This window comes from Dryas octopetala, chromosome 2, assembly GCF_963921425.1.
Source record: "Dryas octopetala chromosome 2, drDryOcto1.1, whole genome shotgun sequence".
In the NCBI taxonomy this organism is placed as follows: domain Eukaryota; kingdom Viridiplantae; phylum Streptophyta; class Magnoliopsida; order Rosales; family Rosaceae; genus Dryas; species Dryas octopetala.
Genome location: NC_141367.1, coordinates 27092491 through 27116491, shown reverse-complemented (window position 1 = coordinate 27116491; position 24001 = coordinate 27092491). Strand labels below are relative to the sequence as shown.

The 24001-nt window shown below is 36.7% G+C and overlaps 2 protein-coding genes across 2 annotated transcripts; both read left to right on the top strand.

The window, feature by feature from the left end:
* Window positions 1–8214: 8214 nt before the first annotated feature.
* On the top strand, window positions 8215–15006 carry LOC147294968 (uncharacterized). The gene is made up of 7 exons (XM_086231227.1): window positions 8215–9004; window positions 9265–9372; window positions 9557–10021; window positions 10129–10608; window positions 10733–11311; window positions 13579–14241; window positions 14576–15006. Exons 1-7 carry the CDS (start codon window positions 8336–8338, stop codon window positions 14726–14728), a joined length of 3117 nt encoding a protein of 1038 aa, XP_086087353.1. The 5' UTR covers window positions 8215–8335; the 3' UTR covers window positions 14729–15006.
* Window positions 15007–19276: 4270 nt separating this feature from the next.
* On the top strand, window positions 19277–21885 carry LOC147294967 (putative nucleoredoxin 1). Its single transcript, XM_086231521.1, has 4 exons — window positions 19277–19492; window positions 19786–20271; window positions 20370–20834; window positions 20992–21885. The coding sequence occupies exons 1-4, from the start codon at window positions 19397–19399 to the stop codon at window positions 21640–21642; spliced, it is 1698 nt and encodes a 565-aa protein (XP_086087647.1). The 5' UTR covers window positions 19277–19396; the 3' UTR covers window positions 21643–21885.
* Window positions 21886–24001: the final 2116 nt, after the last annotated feature.

The following is a 24001-nucleotide window of genomic DNA, read 5'->3' as shown; positions in this document are numbered from 1 at the left end:
CCCAACCTACTGGTGGGCTTAGGTTGGGCTATGCACTAGAAGAGGCTAATGCCATTGTCCCATAAAGTCAATTATCCGAGAGTGGACCTAGCTTTAGAGTTTTGCCAATTACCATATATATCTTCAAATAATTATCTTAAAGTCCATATTTGAAAAAGCTCATTTGCTACAGGACCGATCCACCTTTTAATTTGAATAGTCACACCCCGTCTTCTCCTACCTTTCTTCTGCCAATCTACTGTCCGATCTCACTCTGTTCTCTCTCTGTGCTCTCTCTCTCATCTCATCGTTTGCTACTCTCTCTCTCTCTCTCTCTCCTTGAAGGAAGTCGGCGACCTCAGATTTGGAAGTACTGGCGCAATCTGGAAGTGTTAGGAGCAATTTGGAAGTGTTGGGCAATCGATTATTATTGTCTTGAGTATTCTCAAATAGTTACTATTTTGACAGTCACAATTATTGTCACTGTTAAAATTCAGATTTTTTATTCCAAAAACTTGAATTTTTGTGTTTTGTGTTCGTTTTATGGTTTTGTTTTGACATGTTTAAGTATACAAAAGACAGAAACTTTATATAATTAAGTTGTGTTGTCTTTGGGTGTTGTTGTGTAGTGAGAATTGCCACCGTAGGACAATGACAAATTCTCCTGAAGTGAAGAAAAAAAAAAAAAAAAAAGGCTAGGGGTCCAACACATTTTTGCAGGTGTTTTCATTAAAATTGATTGCATTGTGACTTGCTTTTTGATAATGGATCTTAAAAACACATATTTTCTATAATGGACTTCTAAAAAAAAAAACTCATATATCTTTATGGGGGCCGACATGTATATTCCTTCTCTTTCGTTTTTATCTTCCCAAACAAGTCATGTTAGAGACTTAGAGTGACACTATTGTCATCCAGTCAACTCCAATGTAATTACCAACCAAAAAACAGTTGCTGAAGAGATAAATGAAAAATTTAAAGAAATTTTGAATAATGAGGTTGGTGAGTGTACACACCAACAAAAAAGTTATGAGTGGGATGAGAGGATTAATATATTTTCAATATTAGTTGAGAGGATTTAAACTTAAAATTTCTCCAAAATTGTAGAGAAAAATATCATTAAATCACAAGCTGGTTGATTAGTAAAAAGATTTTGAACTATGATATAAAGTCATTGTTATTCCAATGTTCACACTCGTAGACTTATAAATAATGAATTGCAAGGACTGGAAGGATTTGCTAGTACCATTATTTTTCATTATTGTTAACTTTATATTGAGCAGCCCCCACAATGTGGAAAATTTTATATTTATAGGATAAATGATGCCAAGGAGGAACAAGACTCCAAAGGCCCAGAGATATGGTTAAGTATGTGACGGAAATGCTTGCGAAAAAGGTTAACAAGACTCTGTGTGATCTAAAGCATAAGACTGGGGTCTTGTGAAGATCTTCATTTGCTTTCGTTATTTTTCCTAGTGGGTCTGCTTTACTGCTTATGATGGGAGTATATCTTTTTCTTAAGAAGCTTAGAAATATATATACTTGAGCCTTTGAGGTGATGTAGATGATTACATATGGGTGTTTTTGTTTTTTTTTTGGCCACTACATATGGGTGCTTCAATATAGTGGGTTGCTATGTTGTACTGTGACTCTGTCCCAGTCTATGGTTGTTGAATGTAATATTATATTAGTGCCTAATTTTAAACACCCTACTCACCAAAAAAATTTGTCTAAACCCCCACCCATCTAGAAACTCTTTCTAAACTCCCTAAAACTTATAATCCTAAATTACCCTTCTGACGCGCGCTGACGCATGCTGACGCGCGCTGACGCATGCTGACACATGCTGACGTTACTGTAACTGTATTTTGGTGAAACTGTTTTTTTTTTTTTTTTTTTTTTTTGGAATTGAAGTTTTTGCTAAAACTCAATATTTCATTAAAACTAAAATCAAACACTGAAATTGAATTTCATTACACTAAAACTGAATTTCAAAAATTCAGTTACACTGAAACTGAATTTCAAAAATTCAGTTACACTGAAACTGAATTTCAAGAATTCAATTATACTGAAACTGAATTTCAGGAATTCAGTTACACTAAATTGAAGAATTCAGTTATGAATTCACTTACTGAAACTGAATTAAGTGATGAAACAATTACACCTCGACTAAAATACAATTACACCTTAATTAAAAAACAATTACACCTTTACTAAAACAATTACACTTCACTAAAACAGTTACACCTTTACTGAATTCCGTTTCACTAAAAAGAACACAGTAACCTTATAAAAAAAAATACAATAAAAATACAATAAGCCATTGAGATGAGAGGAGTAGCCAACAATACAACGTCGTCCGATCATCTCACGCGCGACGAGTACACGACAGTCGCCACTGCCTCGATCTGTTTCTACCTGCAAATTTGATTCATCATATTTCAGAACCATAATTGCATTCAAAATTCATTTAAAACTCATGTTTCACGAGCTGAAACTGTTTCATGAGCTGAAACTGTTTCACGAGCTGAAACTGTTTCACGAACTGAAACTGTTTAATCAATAAATGTAGGCTTAAAGTTCCCTATACACAGTTACAACAACACACAATGAGGTTCGATTTGGGGTTTTTTGATTCATCAGCAATTGGTCTAATCCAAACACATAGTATTGAAGAGTACAATGAGGAGAAGAATATTAGTACCTGACTCGACGGAAATGGCTGTCGGAAAAGCCAGATCGCCGGCGGAGAAGCCGCGGCCTTTGTGGCTTCGATCTGCCGCCGTGGTTGATCAGATGGAAAATCCGAGCACACCATCGTACTCAGGACGTCGAGAGGAAGAAGGCTTGGGTGGTTTGGCATTCCAACTCCGCCGAAAAAGGCAGATCGCCGGCGGAGAAGCCGCGGCCTTTGTGGCATCGATCTGCCGCCGTGGCTGATCGGATGGAGAATCCGAGCATACCATCGTGCTCAGGACGTCGAGAGGAAGAAGACTTGGGTGGTCCGGCATTCCAACTCCGTCGAAAAAGGCAGATCGCCGGCGAGCACCACCGATCGTAGTCGCGGCGATCTGGGCTGTTTGGGCTTGATTCGGGGCGAGTGATGACAGAGGGAGAAAGACGAAGCTGATGGTGGTGGTCTTGCTGGCAACCGTTGCCGGACGACACCACACGCGCCGACGACAGCCGCGCGTGGAGGAGATAGAACAGAGAAGGTGCGGGAATGAAAGAGAGAGAGAGAGAGAGCGTGAGGATGAGGATGAGAGAAATTAAAAAAAAAAAAAACTGATTTGAATAACATGGTTATAATAGGAATATTTAAAAAAATGTGGGTCAAACATAAGTGGATGTTAGTTGACCAGGGGGTTTTGGGAGAGTTTAAATGACTAGGCTTAATTATTCATTTACCACCCAAAACTGTAACTCATTCCCACTTTACCACCTGAAAGTTTTTTTGTCCCAGATTACCACCTGTAACTTACATCCGTGTCCCATTTTACCTTGTTCCGTCAACAATTCCGTTAATGCTGACGATCTGGCCGTTAATGCTGACGTGGCGCGCTAGATGTGCGCCACGTGTCACATTTTTTTTTTTCTTCACATTTTTTTATTTTTATAAACTTTGAAAATTAATTAAAAATAGCTCCGAAATCAGAAAAATACACGAAAAATTCCTACGGACTCATCTTGACTAGCACTAATTTAATATAAGGTTAAATTACCAATTTACCCTCTAAAAATTTTCAAAAAAATTAGAAAGTCCAAATTTATTTCTAAAAAATTAAAATAAATTTTCCTCTATTAAATAAATTCTAGAATTTTCGTAAACTCTTGGACAAATTCTCAAAAATATTTTGAAAAATTACCAAAAGCTTGTTTTAGAGAATTATTTCGAGACTTTACAGAAATTTTAGAATTTTTCTAGAATTTATTTTATAGGGAATTTTATTTTTCTCTAAGACCGAGAGGTCTTTTGGGTAGCAAGTGTTCACGAGAAAGGTATTGTTAGTTTTTAGAAGACTAACGGTGCAGACCTCATATTTTTTGGAGTTCGGGAGATTATTCTATGAATTTTCAAAGAGTCTAGAGTATTTTAATTTTCTAGAAATAAATTTGGACTTTCCAAATTTTTTGGAAATTTTTAGAGGGAAAATTGGCATTTTGACCCCATAGTAAATTAGTACTAGTTAAGACAAGTCGGTAGGAATTTTCCGTGTATTTTTCTAAGTTCGGAGCTATTTTTAATTAATTTTCAAAGTTTATAAAAATAGAAAAATCAAAAAAATCAAAAAATACAAAAAAATTGTGACACGTGGCGCACATCCAGCGCGCCACGTCAGCATTAACGGAATTGTTGACGGAACAAGGTAAAATGGGACACGAATGTAAGTTATAGGTGGTAATCTGGGACAAAAAAACTTTCAGGTGGTAAAGTGGGAATGAGTTACAATTTTGGGTGGTAAATCGATAATTAAGCCTAAATGACTAATAGGGGGTTTTGAATTATTTTTAATAAGGGTGGAGGTTTTGAAATAACTAAACTCTAATTAGGGGGTTTTGAATAGTTTACATATATTATATTAATAATTAATGAGAAAATTATCCGTAAGTATCTCAATTATACACTGACTTTTAACTTAGTACCTCAATTTTGAAAACTTGACAAAAAGTATCTCAATTTTCCATTTGTGTCAAAATAGTACCTCCATTAGTTTTTTTGTCAAATAAATCGTTATCTGCTGATGTGGCTGGGGTATTTTCGTCTTTTTTTTCACATTTAAAAGATAATAATTTTTTTAAAAGAGTAAATTACAATTTAATACTTTAACTATACACTGACTTTCAACTTAGTACCCCAACTTTGAAAACCTGACAAAAAAGTACCACAACTTTCATTTTGTGTCAAAATAGTATCTCCGTTAGTTTTTCTGTCAAATGAACCGTTATTTGCTGACGTGGTAGAGGTATTTTTGTCTTTTTCCCCACATTTAAAAGATAATAATATTTTAAAAAACTTTTTAATAAAAAAATTTCTTAAAATAAAAACCTTCCCATTCCCCTTTCCCCAGCCTTGCCCCATGCAGCATCACTTCTCAGCCCCAGCTCCAGCCCCGTCCCTCTCCCATCCCCTCCCCTCCCCCACCCAGCTAGCCCTTACCCCAGCCCCTTTCCCTGCCCGACCCACCCTCTCCCCCCACCCCAGTCTCATCGCACCCCCTCCCCCCCAGCCCCAACCATGTTGCACCCCCTTCCCCCAGCCCTCCCCCACCCATCCTCTCCCCTTCCCGCCCCCACCCAACCCTCCCTCACCCCCCTTACCCAACCCCGACCCTCCCTACCCATCCCCCAAATTTTTTTTAAATTTTTAAAAGTTTTTATTTTTTACGATTTTTTTTTTATTCAAAATTTTTTAAAAATATTATTATCTTTTAAATGTGAGGAAAAAAATGAAAATACCCCTGCCACGTCAATAGATAATGGTTCATTTAACAGAAAAACTAACGGAGATACTATTTTGACACAAAATAAAAATTAAGGTACTTTTTTGTCAGGTTTCAAAATTGGAGTACTAAGTTGAAAGTCAATGTATAGTTAAGGTACTAAATTGTAATTTGCTCTTTTAAGAATATTATTATCTTTTAAATGTGGGAAAAAAGACAAAAATACCCCTGTCACGTCAGCAGATAACGGTTTATTTGACAAAAAAACTAACGGAGGTACTATTTTGACACAAAATGAAAATTTAGGTACTTTTTGTCAAGTTTTCAAAATTGAGATATTAAGTTGAAAGTCAGTATATAATTGAGGTACTTACGGATAATTTGCTCATAATTAATTACACAATAATTAAAAGTGAGGGTGGCGAAGTCATACCCAGCTTCTTTAATCTTCGAAATTGGGCTTTTGCAAAGACCATAGGCAAATTGCTTTCTTTATGGGCTTAATGATTCAAACATTAATTTATACCAACTACTTATACATTTAGTGGTATTTCTTCTATAATGAGATTTTAAGTTCGAATTTTATCATTTATAACAACAACAAAAAGTTCGAATTCATCATTCCAAGTAAAATAAATAAATGATCTAAACACCCATTATTATAAAAACTTACCTATAATAGGAATAGAATCTGATTTGGCATCCCAAGAAATATATTATGTCTTGCAATTAAAAAGAATGTTATGCAATGAAGTATAAAAATATAGGTATCATCAAGTTATTGAATAAATCAGACATATTCTTATTGCTGGGAAGTTTCTCTCCCCATTATATATTTATAAATAATAAACAAACTTACTTGCTATAATTAGATAAATTTTAGTTGAGAGAAACTTCTCTGTGACAGCTAATTTATTGTTAACTAATAAATAATGAATTAGATCAATGTTCACACTAGTACACTTATAAATAATGAATTGCAAGGACTGGCCGGGAGGACTTGCTAGTACCATTATTTTTCATTATTGTTATAGCTAATTTATATTGAGCAGCCCCCACAAAGTGGAAAATTTTATATTTATAGGATAAATGATTGCATTTAAAAAGAGTAAAAAATTAAAGAGATTGACCAGAGAGGTTATTTAAAAAAAAAATTGTGAGTGGAAAAGCACTCATTGATTTTATTTTCCTTAAATGGACTATTTTATGATTTATATAGAGGGCTGCTATTTGCACACCCTTAAATTTCTTTTTGCACACTCTTTCTAAAAAAAAAAAAAAAAACTAAAAAAAAAAGACCATTTGGCCCTCCCCTCACCCACACACCCCCATCCCCATCTCCCCCCCTCCCCCGTACACACCCCATCTTCCCATCTCCATCCTTTTTTTTCTTCTTCACCGTCGAAGCCCACCCCCCACCCTCCACCCTCCACCCTCCACCCTCTCTCTCTCTCTCTCTCTCTCTCTCTCTCTCTCTCTCTCTCACCCAAGCAGACAACCAAAAAAAAAAAAAAATTTGCAGCGGGTTCGGCGGACCAGTGCCGAACCCGGTGGTTTCGTTCGACAGGTACCCGCCGAATAGAATAGGATTGTTCGGTGGGTACCTACCGAACGAAACCACCGAGTTCGGCACTGGTCCACCGAACCCGCTCCAATTTTGTTTTTTCTTCTCCGGCGAGCTGGGTAGGTTAGGTGGTCGGCGTGGTCTTGGCGGCTCTGCATGCATGTGTGCAAGTTGGGTGGGGGGAGGAGCGAGGGAGGGGGTGGGTTGTGTATGGAAGTTTGTGGTCTGTGGGGGTGGGCTGTGGGGGTGTGGCAGGGGGAGGGGAGGGCGATGGCAGAGGGAAGAAGAGAAATGGAAGGAGAAAAAGGAAAGGAGATGGGGAGAGAGAGAAGAGAAGGGAAGGGTTGAGCCGCCGGCAACCCCGCCGGCGACCTTGCCGACGGTGGGGGTGGCTGAGGGAGGTGTCGGGGTGGGGTGTGTGTTGTCTGGGTTTTGGGAGGGGTGTGTATAAGTTGGGATATTTTGGTAATTGGGAGGGGTGTGTATATGAGAAATGTTAATTGTGGGAGGAGTGTGGGGGTGTGAAGTGAGAAAAAGTGAGAAAAAGGTGTGCAAAAAGAAATTTATGAGTGTGCAAATAGCAGCACTCTTTATATATGTGTCATTTTTGTGCAAAGCTCGCAAAGGGCCGGTAGGCCCGGTATAATAATTTTCTCTGAATGTTTCCAACAAAATGACTCATTTTCTATAGACTTCTAGATAATGAATTTCAAGGAATGTAGACACCAACTATTACTACTATTTTTCATTATTGTTAACTTTGTATTGAGCAGTCACCACAAAGAAAATGACAGAACGAATTTTTATATCTATCAAGAAGAAAAAAGCTTAATGGATTCTTAAAAAGAGAGTGAAGAAAGAGAGGGGGGAAGAAAATGGGTTTAATTTGGACCTTCTGGTGATGGGTGAGAAGGGAGAGAAGGAGAGTGAAAAGGAATGAGGCTTTTTGTTTAAAGAATGAACACGTGTCAATGGTTGGTTTACCATTTTTTAAATCCTTTTCAGTCCGTCCAATCCAACGGCTGTGATTTATTTGTCGAGGAGAACAAAGATGCGCGACTTGTGATTGACTTGCATGCTGAGGCATGCATGCTGATGCATGCAAAGCAGCGACTACGTGGGCCTGGAGTAGGACCGGTGTAGCACTATGAGAGCTGCTGTGAGTGGTACACAGGAATTCTTCAGTCAGTCAATTGGTACAGTGAGAGCCAGAGCCCAATCAGGCGATCCCCCCATGGCCATTTCTTGGACACAATAAATATGGGCGACCTGGAAGAAACCGATATCACATATCTTCTTCACATAAACAAATTAACAAACACCATAACATTAAGCAAATTGAGTCTAGCTCATGGACTTGTTCAACAAAGCCAAGGTGGTGACGCTCCGAAGCCACCATGACAAGTACCTGGTCGCCGACGCCGACCAGAAGACCGTGCGCCAGAGCAACGACGGGACCTCCAGAAAAGCCCGATGGAGGGTCGAGTTGGTCGAGAACAAAGCCCACGTGGTACGCCTCAAGAGCTGTCACGGGCTCTACCTCACCGCCATGGACCTGCCCTTTCTCTTGGGCATGACCGGGCAAAAGGTGCTCCAAACTGACGGCGCCGCCGACAACATCTCCGACTTGAAGATCGAGTGGGAACCCATCAGAGTCGATGGGTGTCAGATGAAGCTGAGGACGTGGTCCGGAATGTACTTGCGGGCTAACACTGGGCTGCCACCGTGGAGGAACTCCGTCACCCACGACGAACCGCTTAGGTCATCCACACAGGATTGGATTTTGTGGTTGGTTGGAGTGGTGGAGGTGGAGGGGGAGGCTCCGTCTACGGAGCTTGTTCCTACCGACTCTTTGTTGTCCCAGCAGTCCAGTGTTTCCAGCTCCTTCTCCGACGAGCTTAACGGGTCGGAACACGGGTCGCCCATGTCAAGTGGTAAAGATAACGTTAAGGAGCTGATCAATAGCGCTAGCGACCTTTCTTTAAAGACGGACTCTCTTATCCTCAACAACGCTGATCAGGTAACTTTTTTGGCTCTTTAATTATCTGATTGGAGGGTGTTATTCTTGTCGATTTATTTCTTCTCGGGATTGGGTCTCTGGTCACACTGGTAGAGGTATTCCAATCGAAAGACAACAATACAAGGAGGTTGACCTTCAGGCAAAAGAAAAGCTAATTAATTTCTTCAATTGCTCTCTTTGCTGAGGCTTTAGATTTGGATAGGCCAGAATTTATATTTTTGATGAACTCAATTCAACATTTGTGTGTGTTTGTCAAGCAGGAACAAGACCCCGAAGAAAAAGTAGCCAAAAATAATGTTAGGGAGCCGATCAATAGCGACCCTTCTTTAAAGACCAACTTTCTTGTCCGCAACATTAATGGTGATCAGGTATCAACTGTTCTTATTATTGAAATTCATTGTTGGTGGATGTGGATGGATACACCTAATAATTTTTCCGGATCAATTAGGATGTATCATAACATTAATTGGTAATCATATTTTAAGAGCCCGTAAGAATTATGAGGATAATTTGAGTGAGAAATCATATATGTGTTAAATTGTGGATGTGCAGATTAAGGTTGAAAGCTTGAAGGGGAAGAAGCTTGGGATTTATTCGTCTGCATCACAGAGCCCTCCATGTGAAGACTTCATGCGAGTTTTAGTGGAGGTCTACAATGAACTCTCTCCGAAAGGAGATTTTGAGATCGTCTTTTTCTCAGCTGATGAAGATGAGGAGTCATTCAATGCGCACTTCCCTAAGATGCCATGGCTTGCTGTTCAGTTTTCTGATCTCAAAAAGGAAGAGATTGCCAAAGATGAGGTACCCTTGCTTGTGATCTATGATGAAGATGGGAAAGTTCTGGGTGCAAATGGAGTTGAGATTATTCAGGAGTATGGAGCTGATGCCTACCCTTTTACACCAGAAAGGATAAAAGAACTAAAAGAACTAAAAGATCTAAAAGCCAGAAGGGAACGGTTGAAAACCATCCTGGTCTCCCCCTTACGTGATTTTGTAATTTCATATGATGGGAAAAAGGTAATTAAGTTTCAATATTACCACTGCTTAATTGTTTATGCTACCAACTTACTAGTCTCATATTTTGTAATCCTAATTAATTATGTGCGCATGAACTAATTAATTAGGTGCCTGTCTCTCAAGTTGAAGCTAAGATAGTGGGTCTCTATTTCTCATTGTCTTCACACAGACCATGCATAGAATTCACTCCCAAACTTGTGGAGGTTTATGAGAAGCTCAAAGCAAAGGGAGAAAGCTTTGAGATTGTGCTGATGCCACTTGGTAATAATGAAGAATTTTTCAGGCAAGATTTTGCGAAGATGCCTTGGTTTGCATTGCCCCTCGACGACGAAAGCTGTCAGAAGTCGGCTAAGAATTTTGATGTCAAAATTTTTCCCTCTTTGGTTATTATTGGGGCAGATGGTAATACTCTTCATACCAACGTTGCGGAAGCCATTGAAGACCATGGGACTCTGGCTTACCCCTTCACCCCAGAGAAATTTGCAGAGCTCATTCAGATAGAAGAAGAGAGAGAGAAAAATCAAACCCTGGAGTCAATTTTGATCTCCGGGGATCGAAATTTTCTCATTGGCAAAGGTGGAACCAAGGTAATATATACTTCATTTTGATTTCTCAGCGTCTGACTGTTTTTGTGTCTGCATGTACGTGTGGTAATATGCATGTGAAATTAGTCAATGACATTTGCCATATTAATTATTTGTGAATTTTCAGATTCCTGTGTCTGGTCTAGTGGGGAAGAACATCCTCCTTTATTTCTCAGCTCATTGGGTCCCTTCAAGCCATGCCTTTCTACCAATACTTATCGAAACCTACCACAAGATTAAGGCAAAAGATGATGCATTTGAAGTTATTTTCATCTCTAGTGACAGGGACCAAGCCTCTTTTGATGAGTTTTTATCTGGAATGCCATGGCTTGCTCTGCCCTTTGGTGACTCAAGAAAGGCATCCTTGAGCCACACATTAAAGGTGAAAGACATCCCCATGCTTGTAGCCATTGGTCCTAGTGGTCAAACAGTCACAAAAGAGGCAAGAGATCTCGTCACCAAACATGGGGCTCATGCTTATCCTTTCACTCAAGAGCGACTGAAAGAGATACAAGCTAAATTTGAGGAGGAACAAGACCCCAAAGAAAACCCAGCCAAAACCAAAAGTGATGCCAAGCAGGAACAAGATTCCCAAGAAAAAGCAATCACAATTAACGATGCCAAGAAGCATGTGACGGCTCTGACGGGAGTGTTTGGGAAAAAGCTTAACAAGTCTCTGTGTGATTTAAAGCAAAAGACCGGGTTATTCTAATTTCTAATCTTCATTTGCTTTCGTTATTAATTTTTCCTTGTGGGTCTGCTTTACTGCTTAAGAAGCTTAGAAATATGCTTCAGCCTTGAGGTGATGTAGATGATTACATATGGTGCTTTAATATAGTGCGTTGCTGTGTTGTTCTGGTTGTTGAATGTAATATTATATTATTACAAAATAAAAGTGGAGTAAGTCGTGCCTAACTTCTTTAATCTTCGAAATTGGGCTTTAGCAAAGACCACAGGCAAATTGCTTTCTTATGGGCTTAATGATTCAAACATTCATACCAACTACTTATATATTTAGTGGTATTTCTTCTATAATCAGTTAAGGATTAATATATTTATAATATTAGTTGAGGGGATTTGAATTTAAAATCTCTCCAAAATTATAGAGAGAAATACTATTCACATGTTAATTAGTTGGTTAATAAAAGGACTTGTGAACTTCAAAAGTCATTGTACGTTATTCCAATGTTCACACTTGTAGACTCGTAAAAAATGAATTGCAAGGACTGGAGGACTTCCCAGTACCATTATTTTTCATTATTGTTAACTTTATATTGAGCATCCCCCACGGTGGAGAAATTATTGCATTTAAAAAGAGAAAAATTAAAGAGACTGAACAAAGAGGTTGTTAGAAGTAGGAAAGCACTCAATGATGTTTTTTATTAAGTACTGCTAGAGATTTCAGCTCTATTTTCCAACTTACATGGTATTTATATATTGAACACTAAAAAATAAAAAATAAAGGGAAATGTCATGTCTAGTAAGGTAATGACACATAAAGTGAAAAATAAAAGTTAGAAAAAAAAATTTGGGACTCTTAGGCCCCGTTTGGTATCTAATTCAAAAGATATTTTTAAAAACTATGATTTATTTTGAAAATATGAATTTTGAGGAACAATTTTTATAATTTAAATATCTGTTTGGTATAAAATAACAAGTAAATTGATGATTTATGTTATCCACTTAATCAAGCACAAAGCTGATGAAAAAATCTCATTAATCCTAAACAAAACAAAGCAGAACGACCATGGGTGGCAACTGGCAAGTTTTCTATGGCTTTCTCAACAACCAAACAGAAATTGGTTTTGCTTAATTGCCTCTGGATTTGAAACTCTTATGAAATCTGAAACTTAATTCCTCTCTCTCTCTCTCCATTTCTCTCTCTTTATCTATGGTGTGGGTTTGTGCTCTGCACATAGAGGGAGATAAAGCAGAGTATAGGTGGTGAGTCAAAGAAGACGTGTGAAAGAAAAAAAAAAAAAAACTTTGAAAAACAATGTTTAATCATTTTTGGAAAAGGAGTTGTTTTTGAAATTTTTTCAAATACTCATTTTCAAAAATAGTCTACCAAACACATTTTTAAAATTTAAAAACAATTTTGTATTTTTAAATACATAAAATGGTTTTTAAATAGAGTACCAAATGAACCCTTAGCATTTTCCCTTTTTCCTTGAACGGTCTATTTTATAAATATATGTATCATTTTTGTGTAATGGCAAAGGACTATATGATAATCTTCTCCATTCAATTTAGATGTTTAAAAAAAAAACGATTCATTGTTATTTTGATATTCTTTTTAGATGATGAATTTCAATGAATGAATGGAGACACTAATTACCACTACTATTTTTAATTATTGTTAACTTTATAATGAGCACTTTGAGCAGTCACCACAAAGTGGATTAAGAAAATGACTGAACGAAGTTTGATATCTATCAAAGAAGAAAAAAGCTTATAGGATTCTTAAAAAGAGCGTGAAGAAAGAGAGAGGGGCCGGACTAAAATGGGTTTTGGACCTTCTGGTGATGCGAGAGCCGAGAGGAGGGAGAGAAGAGGAGAGTGAAAGGAAGGAGGCTTTTTCTTTAAAAGACTGGACACATGTCCATGCTTGGTTTACCATTTTATAAACTCTTTTCAGTCCGTCGATCCAAATTGGAACGGTTGTGATTTATTTGTCGGGGAGAACAAAAATGCGCGACTTGTGATTGACTTGCATGCTGATGCATGCAAAGCATGCAGCGACTACGTGGGACTGGAGTAGGACCGGTGTAGCACTATGAGCTGCTGTGAGTGGTACACAGGAATTCTTCAGTCAGTCAATTGGTACAGTGAGAGACAGAGCCAATCAGGCGATCCCCCATGGCCATTTCTTGGACACAATAAATATGGGCGACCTGGAAGAAAGGGATATCACATATCTTCTTCACATAAACAAATTAACAAACACCATAACATTAAGCAAACTGAGTCTAGCTCATGGACTTGTTCAACAAAGCCAAGGTGGTGACACTCCGAAGCCACCATGACAAGTACCTGGTCGCCGACGCCGACCAGCAGACCGTGCGCCAGAGCCACAACGGGAATTCCAGAAAAGCCCGATGGAGGGTCGAGCTGGTCGAGAATAAACCCCACGTGGTACGCCTCAAGAGTTGTCACGGGCTCTACCTCACCGCCACCGACCTGCCCTTTCTCTTGGGCATGACCGGGCAAAAGGTGCTCCAAACCGACGGCGCCGCCGACAACATCTCCGACTCGAAGATCGAGTGGGAACCCATCCGAGTCGACGGGTGTCAGATGAAGCTGAGGACGTGGTCCGGAATGCACTTGCGGGCTAACAGTTGGCTGCCACCGTGGAGGAACTCCGTCACCCACGACGAACCGTTTCGGTCATCCACACAGGATTGGGTTTTGTGGTTGGTGGGAGTGGTGGAGGTGGAGGCTCTGTCTACGGAGCTTGTTCCGACCGACTCTTTGTTGTCCCAGCAGTCTAGTGTTTCCAGCTCCTTCTCCGACGAGCTTAACGGGTCGGAAAACGGGTCGCCCATGTCAAGTGGTAAAGATAACGTTATGCAGCTGATCAATATTAGCGACCTTTCTTTAAAGACGGACTCTCTTATCCTCCACAACGCTGATCAGGTAACCTTTTTTGCTCTTTAATTATCTGATTGGGTTGGCCGGGTGTTCTTGTCTATTTCTTCTCGGGATTGGTTTTTGAACTATATATAGACTAGAAAGGAAAAGTATAGTTAACCATTGGGTCTCTGCATGGTCACACTGGTAGAGCTATTCCAATTGAAAGATAACGTACAATAAAAAGAGTTGAGCTTCAGGCAAAACAAAAGCTCGTTAATTAATTTCTTCAGTTGCTCTCTTTGCTTAGGCTTTAGATTTGGATAGGCCAGAATTTATATTTTGGATGATCGAACTCAATATATTATATATTCAGCAGTTGTGTGTGTTTGTCAAGCAGGAACAAGACCCCAAAGAAAAAGCAGCCAAAAATGATGCCAAGCAGGAACAAGACTCCAAAGGCCCAGAGATGGTTAAGTATGTGACGGAAATGCTTGCGCAAAAGGTTAACAAGACTCTGTGTGATCTAAAGCATAAGACTGGGGTCTTGTGAAGATCTTCATTAATTTGCTTTCGTTATCTTTCCTAGTGGGTCTGCTTTACTGCTTATGATGGGCCGGAGTAAATCTTTTACTTAAGAAGCTTAGAAATATATACGCTTGAGGTGATGTAGATGATTACATATGGGTGCTTTTTTTTTTTTTTTGGCTACTACATATGGGTGCTTTAATATATATAGTGGGTTGCTACGTTGTTCTGTCCCAGTGTATGGTTGTTGAATGTAAAATATTATATTATTAATTACAAAATAAAAGTGGGTGGCGGAGTCTACCCAACTTCTTTAATCTTCGAAATTGGGCTTTTGCAAAGACCATAGGCAAATTGCTTTCTTTATGGATGATTCAAACATTAATTTATACCAACTACTTATATATGTAGTGGTATTTCTTCTATAATGAGATTTTAAGTTCGAATTCTATCATTTTTAACAACAACAAAAAAATTCGAATTCATCATTCCAAATAAAATAAATAAATGATCTAAACACCCATATATATATATTTATAAATAATAAACAAACTTACTTGCTATAATTAGATCAATTTTAGTTTATACAGTAATGATATATCACTTGCTCATCTAACCACTCACTCACTACAAAGTTGAAATAATGTTTATAGTAATACACTAGTTAAACAATTTTCGATTTGACCTATTTTTTGCATGCAATGATGATCTTTAAATGATATCCTAAAATATGAATTGTTTCGATCATTGAATTTGTTACTAAGTGATTTGGTGAGCGGATAACTCTCTGCTTTATGATAAGCAAGTGATCATTTAATTTATCTATATTACAAATTTACAAGCATATGTGGTTATAAATACAAACTGTGGGTTTGAATGCTAAACATAAGAATTTAAAAGTGGACTAGTTTGTATTATTTAAGTTATGATTCTAATCATCTAGGCTCATTTTTGATACATTGGATCAACCTTGAGTGGAATGAGACTTTGGATTTGTGGGGTTATTTGAATGTAAATTTTATCATTTTTTCACCACTTGCAGAAGGATTCATGGATGATTCCTTTTACAGAAAAAAATTAATAAATAGAATGAAGGAATGGATAACATTAGATTCCATACTGAATATCAATTATGTCTACCTCACCATTTAACACTTTTTCTAATTTTCATACCTTATTTTCATTCATTCCACGTCAATGTCTAACAACCAAACATTATCTTAATTAATAATTAATTGCACTCTGCCAACATGTGCTTATAAAGTTATAATAAGTTGGGCATGGCCTGCGCTGCTCAGTGGCCAACCCTGAAGCTTCAATCTTCCAACTACTACCTACCTTTGACCTTTCCCGAGGTTCAAAGAATGTGGTTTCATACTCGACAGTCACGACTCACAACTCACAAAGTCTTCGTCTCCCTTTCCTTGTAATTTAATAATAACAAAAATGCTATGATTAATTGATTATTGCAAGGCTTAATTAATATATAATCTAAGGAATTACATGTAAGATTTACTCCGTGAAACGGTTTATTTTTCAAGTTTCTATTAAAAAATTAATTTTACAAAATTTAGATAAACAAGAGTTTATTGACAAATATTGTTCTTAAATCTTAATTTTATTATAGTTAGATGATTAATAATTTTCAATTTGTCTAATATTTTTTTTTTAAAAAATTATCCTTAAATAATAGATGGCTCCAACTATTAAACTATAATGAAGTGGGCACCATACAAATTTTTTTACATAATCTTAATCAAGAGATTTTTTATGAAAATTTCCTATACATATAGATGTCTTGTTCACAAATTTGCAATTTATGGGGATGTATTCAATTAGGATTTTAATGGACTTTTGTAGAGTTTTTAAAAGTCATTGACTTTGGTAGAGTTGATGAATTTTTAATGACTTTCATAAACTCCACATACACTTTGACATAATTCTATTTAGAGTTTCCCTGACTTTTCTCGTAGATTTTGAAGGATTTTTATAGACTTCTAATAACTTTGATATATATATATATATTTTTTTTTTATGATTTCTCCAATATGTTTTTTAATTTTTTGTCCTCTGTAAGTGAGTGGAATGGGGATGAGCTTCAAGACCGAGATGCATGTGTTATAAATTGTCCTAACATTACAAACAATATAAAAAGTTGAGACTAAAATTGTAAGGACTAAAATTATTTGTTCCATAATTTATTATAAGTGTTATGAATTTTATGTTTTTATGTTGTTAGACTGTCAAATATTGTGTTTTAACGAGTTGTTAAAATTTGTTTAATTTGATTGACATGTTGAGAACATTATATGATGTGGTGGTAACATTATTTCTCAAATTATGAATATATATAATTTTGTGATTTTGTTGAGTACGTACTTAAAGATTGTGAAGTGATTGGTTTAAATATCTTGTTGTTACATTGCATTGTGGCAACACTATTGGTTCCAACTCAGGATGAATAGTCAATTAATATAAGAGAAAAAGAAAATTAGGGCCAGTTTGGTATTGCTGTGAGAAAAAATAGCTGTGAAGTAAAACAGTTGTGAAGTAAAGTCAGCTAAAGCAGTTGAGTGTTTGATAAACTATGTTTTCAAAAGTGTTGTGAGTGCAAAAAACAGTATCAAAGTGTTTGGTAAATGTTAATATAAAAATGTTGTGACTGTGTATAATTACTAAAATGGACATGATGCTGAAAGTGCATTTCACTTATTTGTTTGGTAAAAATAATATGTTTTTGAAATTTGTTTTTGAAATTTTTGACTACAAATTTTTATTCTCATTAATTTTTCTAAGAACAACATTATTAAATAAGTATGCCTATTATTTTTTAGGTCCATTGATTTTAACTACTAAATTTTAATAACTTTTTAATTTAGGTACCAAAATTAAATAACATTTTAGATTAGGTACTAGTTGAAAAGTCAAACAAATTAATAAAGTAAAAAGTATTAGAATTTACAAATATTACATCACATGCCACTACAATAAAAAAAATTAAAAAAATATTACATCACAAATATTATATTAATTTATACTATATTGTATAATAAAAAAAAATAAATCAATCAAGTCACAACTTAACTGTGACTGTCTTGGTAAATTGAAAGAGATAACTCACACCACTATATTATATATTATTTTGAGTAAAAGTATTGTTTTGACCTCTATTTATACTATATTGTAGTATAATTTCTCTAAAAAAAATTTAATTAAGTCACAACTTAGATGTGACTGTCATTTAGTCACAATTAAATTTGAAGTTGTGAGTGTCGTACAGTCACAACTAAATATGAAGTTAATATTACATTAACAAATTTTTAAGATAATATAGCCTTAAGGGCAATTTTGTTAAAATCTTATAAATTTTAACTAACACTCATCATATGTGGGTCAAAGGATAAAAATGTCAAATAAAAAAGGCTTAAATCAAAGGGGCCAACAAATTTATGACCTAATCTAAAAAACTACATTTAAATTTAGTAGTTCAATTGAAATATTATATGGTCTTCATGCTATACCAAAAAATATTGGAATTTAGTATTTAATCCTAATTTTATATTATTTTTTTAGGTATATTATAATTTTAATCCTATAAATAAAATATCATAATTAATTATCACAATATAAAATATAACTAACAGTGGACATATTTTTTAATTTAAAATAAACAAATAAAAATCATAGAAAATCAATGAGGGTATTATGGGTAAAATAAAATATTCATTGTTGTTGTAAGTCACTGCAGTTTTCAACAGTACCTAGAAACCTGCTTTCTTTTTTTGTTGTGGGGAGTTGAGAATTGTGAGAAAAAATAGTTTTTTATTTTTTTACCAAACACCAAAACTGCTGTAAGAGATTGAAAATTGTCATCCACAGCAGCTTTTGGGTCCTCCACCACAATTCCAAACGGGGCCTTAATATAAGGGGATATAGTAATTAGAAAAAAATTAAATTAAGAGGTGGGTGAATAAATAAGATTAGGGGATTTAGCATCACTCTTTTTTTAAAAAATACAACTTTTTTAATAGTTTTTTAATATTTGAAATCCTTTTAAATTTGCAGGGGAAATGCTGGAAAATTATTGACTTTGATATAACATAATTTACACTACAAAGTCTATGAAAGCCTATCATTTAATAAAGTTAATGACTTTTTGAATACCATGTCACTTTTGTAAACTCTCTAAAAGTATTAATTGAATACTATAGACTTTTTAAAAGTCTTAATTAAATGTCACCAGACTTTTATAAACTTTTTAAAAATTTTGATTGAATATCACCAGACTTTTTAATTCCACCAAAATCATTTAAAATCCTAATTGAATACACCCCCTTAATTTCTATTATAATTATTGGTGATATCATAAGAGATTGTAAGTTCTAAGTTCAAATCCTTAAATAAAAAATTGATTTTTAATAATCATCGTATCTCTCACGAATTATAATATGAAATTTTATTACTATTTTTTTCTTACATCAACCACATTCTTCTACGAAAAACCCAAAATCTTATGGAGATTGAAAATAATAGTTTCAAAGAAAAGAAAAGCCTCAGACTCAAACTATGTGCGTGTGTTTATTAATATAATATTCACCCTTAAGAGGTCTCCACGAACCTCAAAAAGTCGGAAAGCTTAGCCGCAAAGCTTATACCAAATACAGCACACCGAGACCGAATATTGAGTAAAACCATGGCTAACGGCGACGCTGACGGCGTCACTCACGACATGTTTTCGCTACTCTCCTCCGATAACAGGGACTTCCTCGTCCGCAACAACGGCCACCAGGTATATCACTCACGACCTGACAATTGTCTCTGATCAAGTTCTCTACTTTATGTTCATGGAGAAGAAAACCAAACCAAACCAAAGTTTTTGCATTCTTTCTGAGAATAACACAACACGTTTAATCGTTCATCTAACTGTATTAGAGAAAAAACCCAGTTGATCATATGCTTTGCAATTGCCTTGTTAAACCTGGTTCATCCCAAAATTGATTTTGACATTAGTTATATGAAAAGCCAGATTGAGATTTTTTTTAATTTTTTTTTCTGGGTCTTGGTGATTTTTGATGAATATAGGTTAAGATCAGTACTTTGACAGGGAAGATTGTGGGGTTGTATTTTTCTGCCTCATGGTGCGGTCCATGCCGCCATTTCACTCCTTCTTTATTGGAGGTCTACCAGGAACTGTCGACCAAAGGGGACTTTGAAGTTGTGTTTGTCTCTTCTGATAGAAATGACGATTCATTCAAGGGGTACTTCTCTGAAATGCCATGGCTTGCTGTTCCATTTTATGATTTCGAGACCCGAAGACGCCTAAAAGAGTTGTTCAAAGTTGAGGGGATTCCTAATCTTGTCATTCTGGATGCCAATGGGAAGGTTTCCACTGATCAAGGGACTAGAATTTTGAGGGAATACGGTGTGGATGGTTATCCATTCACCGCGGAAAGGATCAATTTCTTGAAAGAACAAGAAGAAGCAGCAACTAAGGAGAAGAATCAGTCCTTGAGTTCTCTCTTGGTTTCTAGTTCTCGGGATTATTTGATTTCGAGTGATGGGAATAAGGTACAGCCTATGCTTCTACATTGCTTGTTCTTATCTAATCTTGAGTTATTCTTTTCTTTTACATGAATGAGATAACTGATGATCATTAGTATCGACAGGTTTCTGTATCTGAGCTTGAAGGAAAGATGGTTGGTCTGTATTTCTCACTTCATGGTAACAGGGCATGCAAAGAATTTAGTCAGACGCTTTTGAAGTTCTATAAGAAACTCAAGGAGAACGGAGAGAACTTTGAGCTTGTGTTAGTATCTCTAGGCCATGAAGAAGAACACTTCAAAGCAGGGTTGGCATTGCCAGTTAAGGACAGGAGATGCGAGAAACTTACTCGCTACTTTGAGCTTGGCACTATACCCAGACTAGTTATAATTGGGCAAGATGGGAAGACCATCATGTGCCCCTATGCGACTGAACTCATTGAAGAGTATGGCATTGAAGCCTACCCATTTACAGCAGAGAAGATTGCTGAGCTTGCTGAGATTGAGAAGGAAAAACTCGAAGCACAGACTCTGGAGTCACTTTTGGTTGATGAGGACGCAGACTTTGTGATTGAAAAGAGTGGTTCCAAGGTACAAATTTTCTCGTTGGTTCAAATTTTCTGATCTCTATAATCTTCCATTCTATCCATTGAAATTCACATATTTCTTTATGGTCATTAATTAGAGGTTCTCTAGTTGTATACATTGAGTTTCTTGATAATTGCATCTCTGTTATATCTTTGATTAGGTACCCGTGTCTGAGCTTGTTGGGAAACACATTCTGCTCTATTTCTCAGCTCATTGGTGCCCGCCATGTCGTTCATTCATGCCTAAGTTTATAAAAGTTTATCATGATATTAAGGCAAAGGACAATGCATTTGAAGTCATCTTCATCTCAAGTGATCGTGATCAGTCCTCCTTTGATGAATTCTTTTCAGGCATGCCTTGGTTAGCCCTTCCGTTTGGTGATCCAAGGAAGACATTCCTGCACCGCAGATTCAAAATCCAAGGCATTCCTGCAGCAGTAGCCATTAGCCCCAGTGGCAAGACACTCAGCACAAAAGCCCGGCAGCTCATACAAGCTCATGGAGCTGATGCTTTTCCATTCACTGAAGAGCATTTGAAGCATTTGGAAGAACAGGTAGAGGAAGAAGCAAAGGGGTGGCCTGAGAAAGTGAAGAGTGAACTCCATGTTGAACATGAACTCATACGTATTCGTCACTTTGAATATGTTTGTGATGGGTGTAGGGAGACAGGAAGTGGTTGGTCTTTTAACTGTAAGTTGTGTAACTTTGATCTTCACCCCAAATGTGCTTTGATTAACAATGAAGGGACAAAGGATCGTCCTAAGGCTAAAGAAGGATATGTTTGTGATGGTGATGTGTGCTGTAAAGCTTGAAGAAAGCACCTGAATTACACTATGCATCTGGTTTTTGTAACCTTGCTGTTTACTCTTTATACAAAGGTGTTGTGTGAGATATGCTAACTACAAAATGGAAGAGGCTTAAGCTTATGGGATATAAAATTGTGATCCAAGATGGTGTTATTGAATACTGAGGGTAGATATTGTGATGATGCATGAGAATATGTGGCCTACCCCAAGATTTTTCATAAATAAATTATGACAAGAGACTTTATAATATATGTGAAATCACACAAATCTGTTTAATTTTCTATTTTTATTTTCTGCTCAGACAATATGAAGGAGTTTATGGGCTAATTGGTTCCACAAATCAAATAATCTCCTCAACTGTGAAAGGCCCATGTCAATCTGCAAGGCCTAGAATAGCCGAAAGGAAGACTATAAGGCCTGGGTACATGCTCCTTGTGGCTAGGGGTCCTACAGCACACCATTTTAGATTTACGTGAGTGACATTCTCTTCTCCAAGATCCATATAACTGAAAATGAGAAGTGAATAAAAAAGAAGAAGCAGATTCTTGGATCAGCATAAGTTTGCACAGAGTGCACAATGGCAGACTATACTTTCACTTCAATCAATTCCCCGTTGGGCTGACCATGAATCTTCTTATCTCCTCCATGAGATGCACCAACTGGGGATTGTTGCACCAACTGATGGACCATAAAAGTATCAAAGCCATGCTTTTCATGGCTCATGAATGCACCCAATGCTCCAACAAATCCTTCGTGCCTTAAAAACATTGCTTTAATTTGCTTCTCCTTTAGACCTGCACAAAGGATCAAATTTATATTTTCAAAATTCTTTTTAAATAACTTATTCTTCAATTCTGAGGCATGAAAAGGAAAACAAGTACCCTCAAAGTTACCAGAAATTAACGGCAGCAGAAATCGTGTCCATGGTGTAAACATGACCCCGAATGAAGAATCCTCCAAAAGATATCTGCTTTATCCCATATCTTACTGCAGTCAAGTATGAGAGCTGGAGAGAAGATATTCAACGAAGCAATATGAGAGACAATGAGACATGTTCACTAAATTAGTTATCAGATCTTGTGGTAAAGGTTATGGCAGCAGAAAATAAATAGATTAAAGATACAATAATAGCAAATCTAAGCCTAAAATGTACAGGCACCAATGCATGCATAACACAAACATATATTTTTCCACACCTACATGCATTGCTACTTCCCAATATATCAGTACATCTGTAGTTAAAGAAAAAAAATACATTTAAGTTACTGGTATAGAACTATCATTCAATTTTATATAATGAAGTGATTTTCCCAATTTCATTCAGATAGTCACCATTTCTGTTGGTGAAAATGGAAAGGAGTATGAAAATAAAATTTTGCTTGCCAAGAACACTCCCAACAGTCAGACTTCAGACCAAAGTCAACTCAAATAGTCTCATAGCTCAAACAAAAAATGCCTAACAGACAGGAACCACAGGCGTGGTCATAATAAAAATGAACTGCCATCAAACAGTCAACAAATAGACACTAAAATTTATTCGTTTAATTGATCAATAACTTGTTGGAATTGCATAAAAGAATAATTCATGCTATTTCTTCATACCAATATTTAATAATCCTAGAGAACCTGAAATTTCTCTACAACAGAAGCTGAATTTTGCAATGTTTCACATTTAATGACTCATCCATGGCAAAAAAAAACAGAAAAAGAGAATGACTCATCCACATTTTAGTTCCTTTAAAAAATTATTTCCTCTCATCTTGTGCACATTGTGCACAATGGTGTCCATCCCAACTCACATCCTAAGCAAATAGGACAGGACTTTAAAAAGGTACCAACTTGTACATATCAATATATTTATGTAGAATTAGGATCCCACCTTAAGCAGAAAATTTGATCCCCTCCTCCCTCCTTGCCAAGAAGGGCAAGGAGCTGTTGTTGGATGTTCTGCTAGTTGTTTTTCTAGTTTGCTTCGGTTTGTTTTTTAGTTGCTTGCTGGTGGCTGCTTTTTGTTTTTGTTTGTTGGGTTTCGGCTCCCCTTTGGGTCTCTCTACCTTTGTTTTCTATTCCACCAAAAGAGAAAGAGAACTATTGGGCTTGTTGGATCCACAATCTTCGTTCAAATCTCCTCCTCAAATGTGAAAGACCCATATACAACCACTGGTCATCTACCCAACTTTACCGTTGTCAATGGGCTAGGCCCAGAATGGCCCAAAGGAAGACTACAAGGCCCGGGGATATGCTCATCGTGGCCTCATGGGGTCCACAGCCCAAAGTGTACGCACACCATTTTAGATTTACGTGCACCACTGGTAGCCTGTACATGTGCATCACGTGCTACTCTCTCCAAAATCCATAGAAATTT

Coding starts and splice junctions, on each gene's coding strand:
- LOC147294967 (XM_086231521.1), top strand. CDS start 19,397: ATGGCTAACGGCGACGCTGACGGCGTCACTCACGACATGTTTTCGCTA. Junction 19,493..19,785: donor TCCGCAACAACGGCCACCAG/GTATATCACTCA, acceptor TGATGAATATAG/GTTAAGATCAGTACTTTGAC. Junction 20,835..20,991: donor TTGAAAAGAGTGGTTCCAAG/GTACAAATTTTC, acceptor ATCTTTGATTAG/GTACCCGTGTCTGAGCTTGT.
- LOC147294968 (XM_086231227.1), top strand. CDS start 8,336: ATGGACTTGTTCAACAAAGCCAAGGTGGTGACGCTCCGAAGCCACCAT. Junction 9,005..9,264: donor TCCTCAACAACGCTGATCAG/GTAACTTTTTTG, acceptor TTTGTCAAGCAG/GAACAAGACCCCGAAGAAAA. Junction 10,022..10,128: donor TTTCATATGATGGGAAAAAG/GTAATTAAGTTT, acceptor CTAATTAATTAG/GTGCCTGTCTCTCAAGTTGA.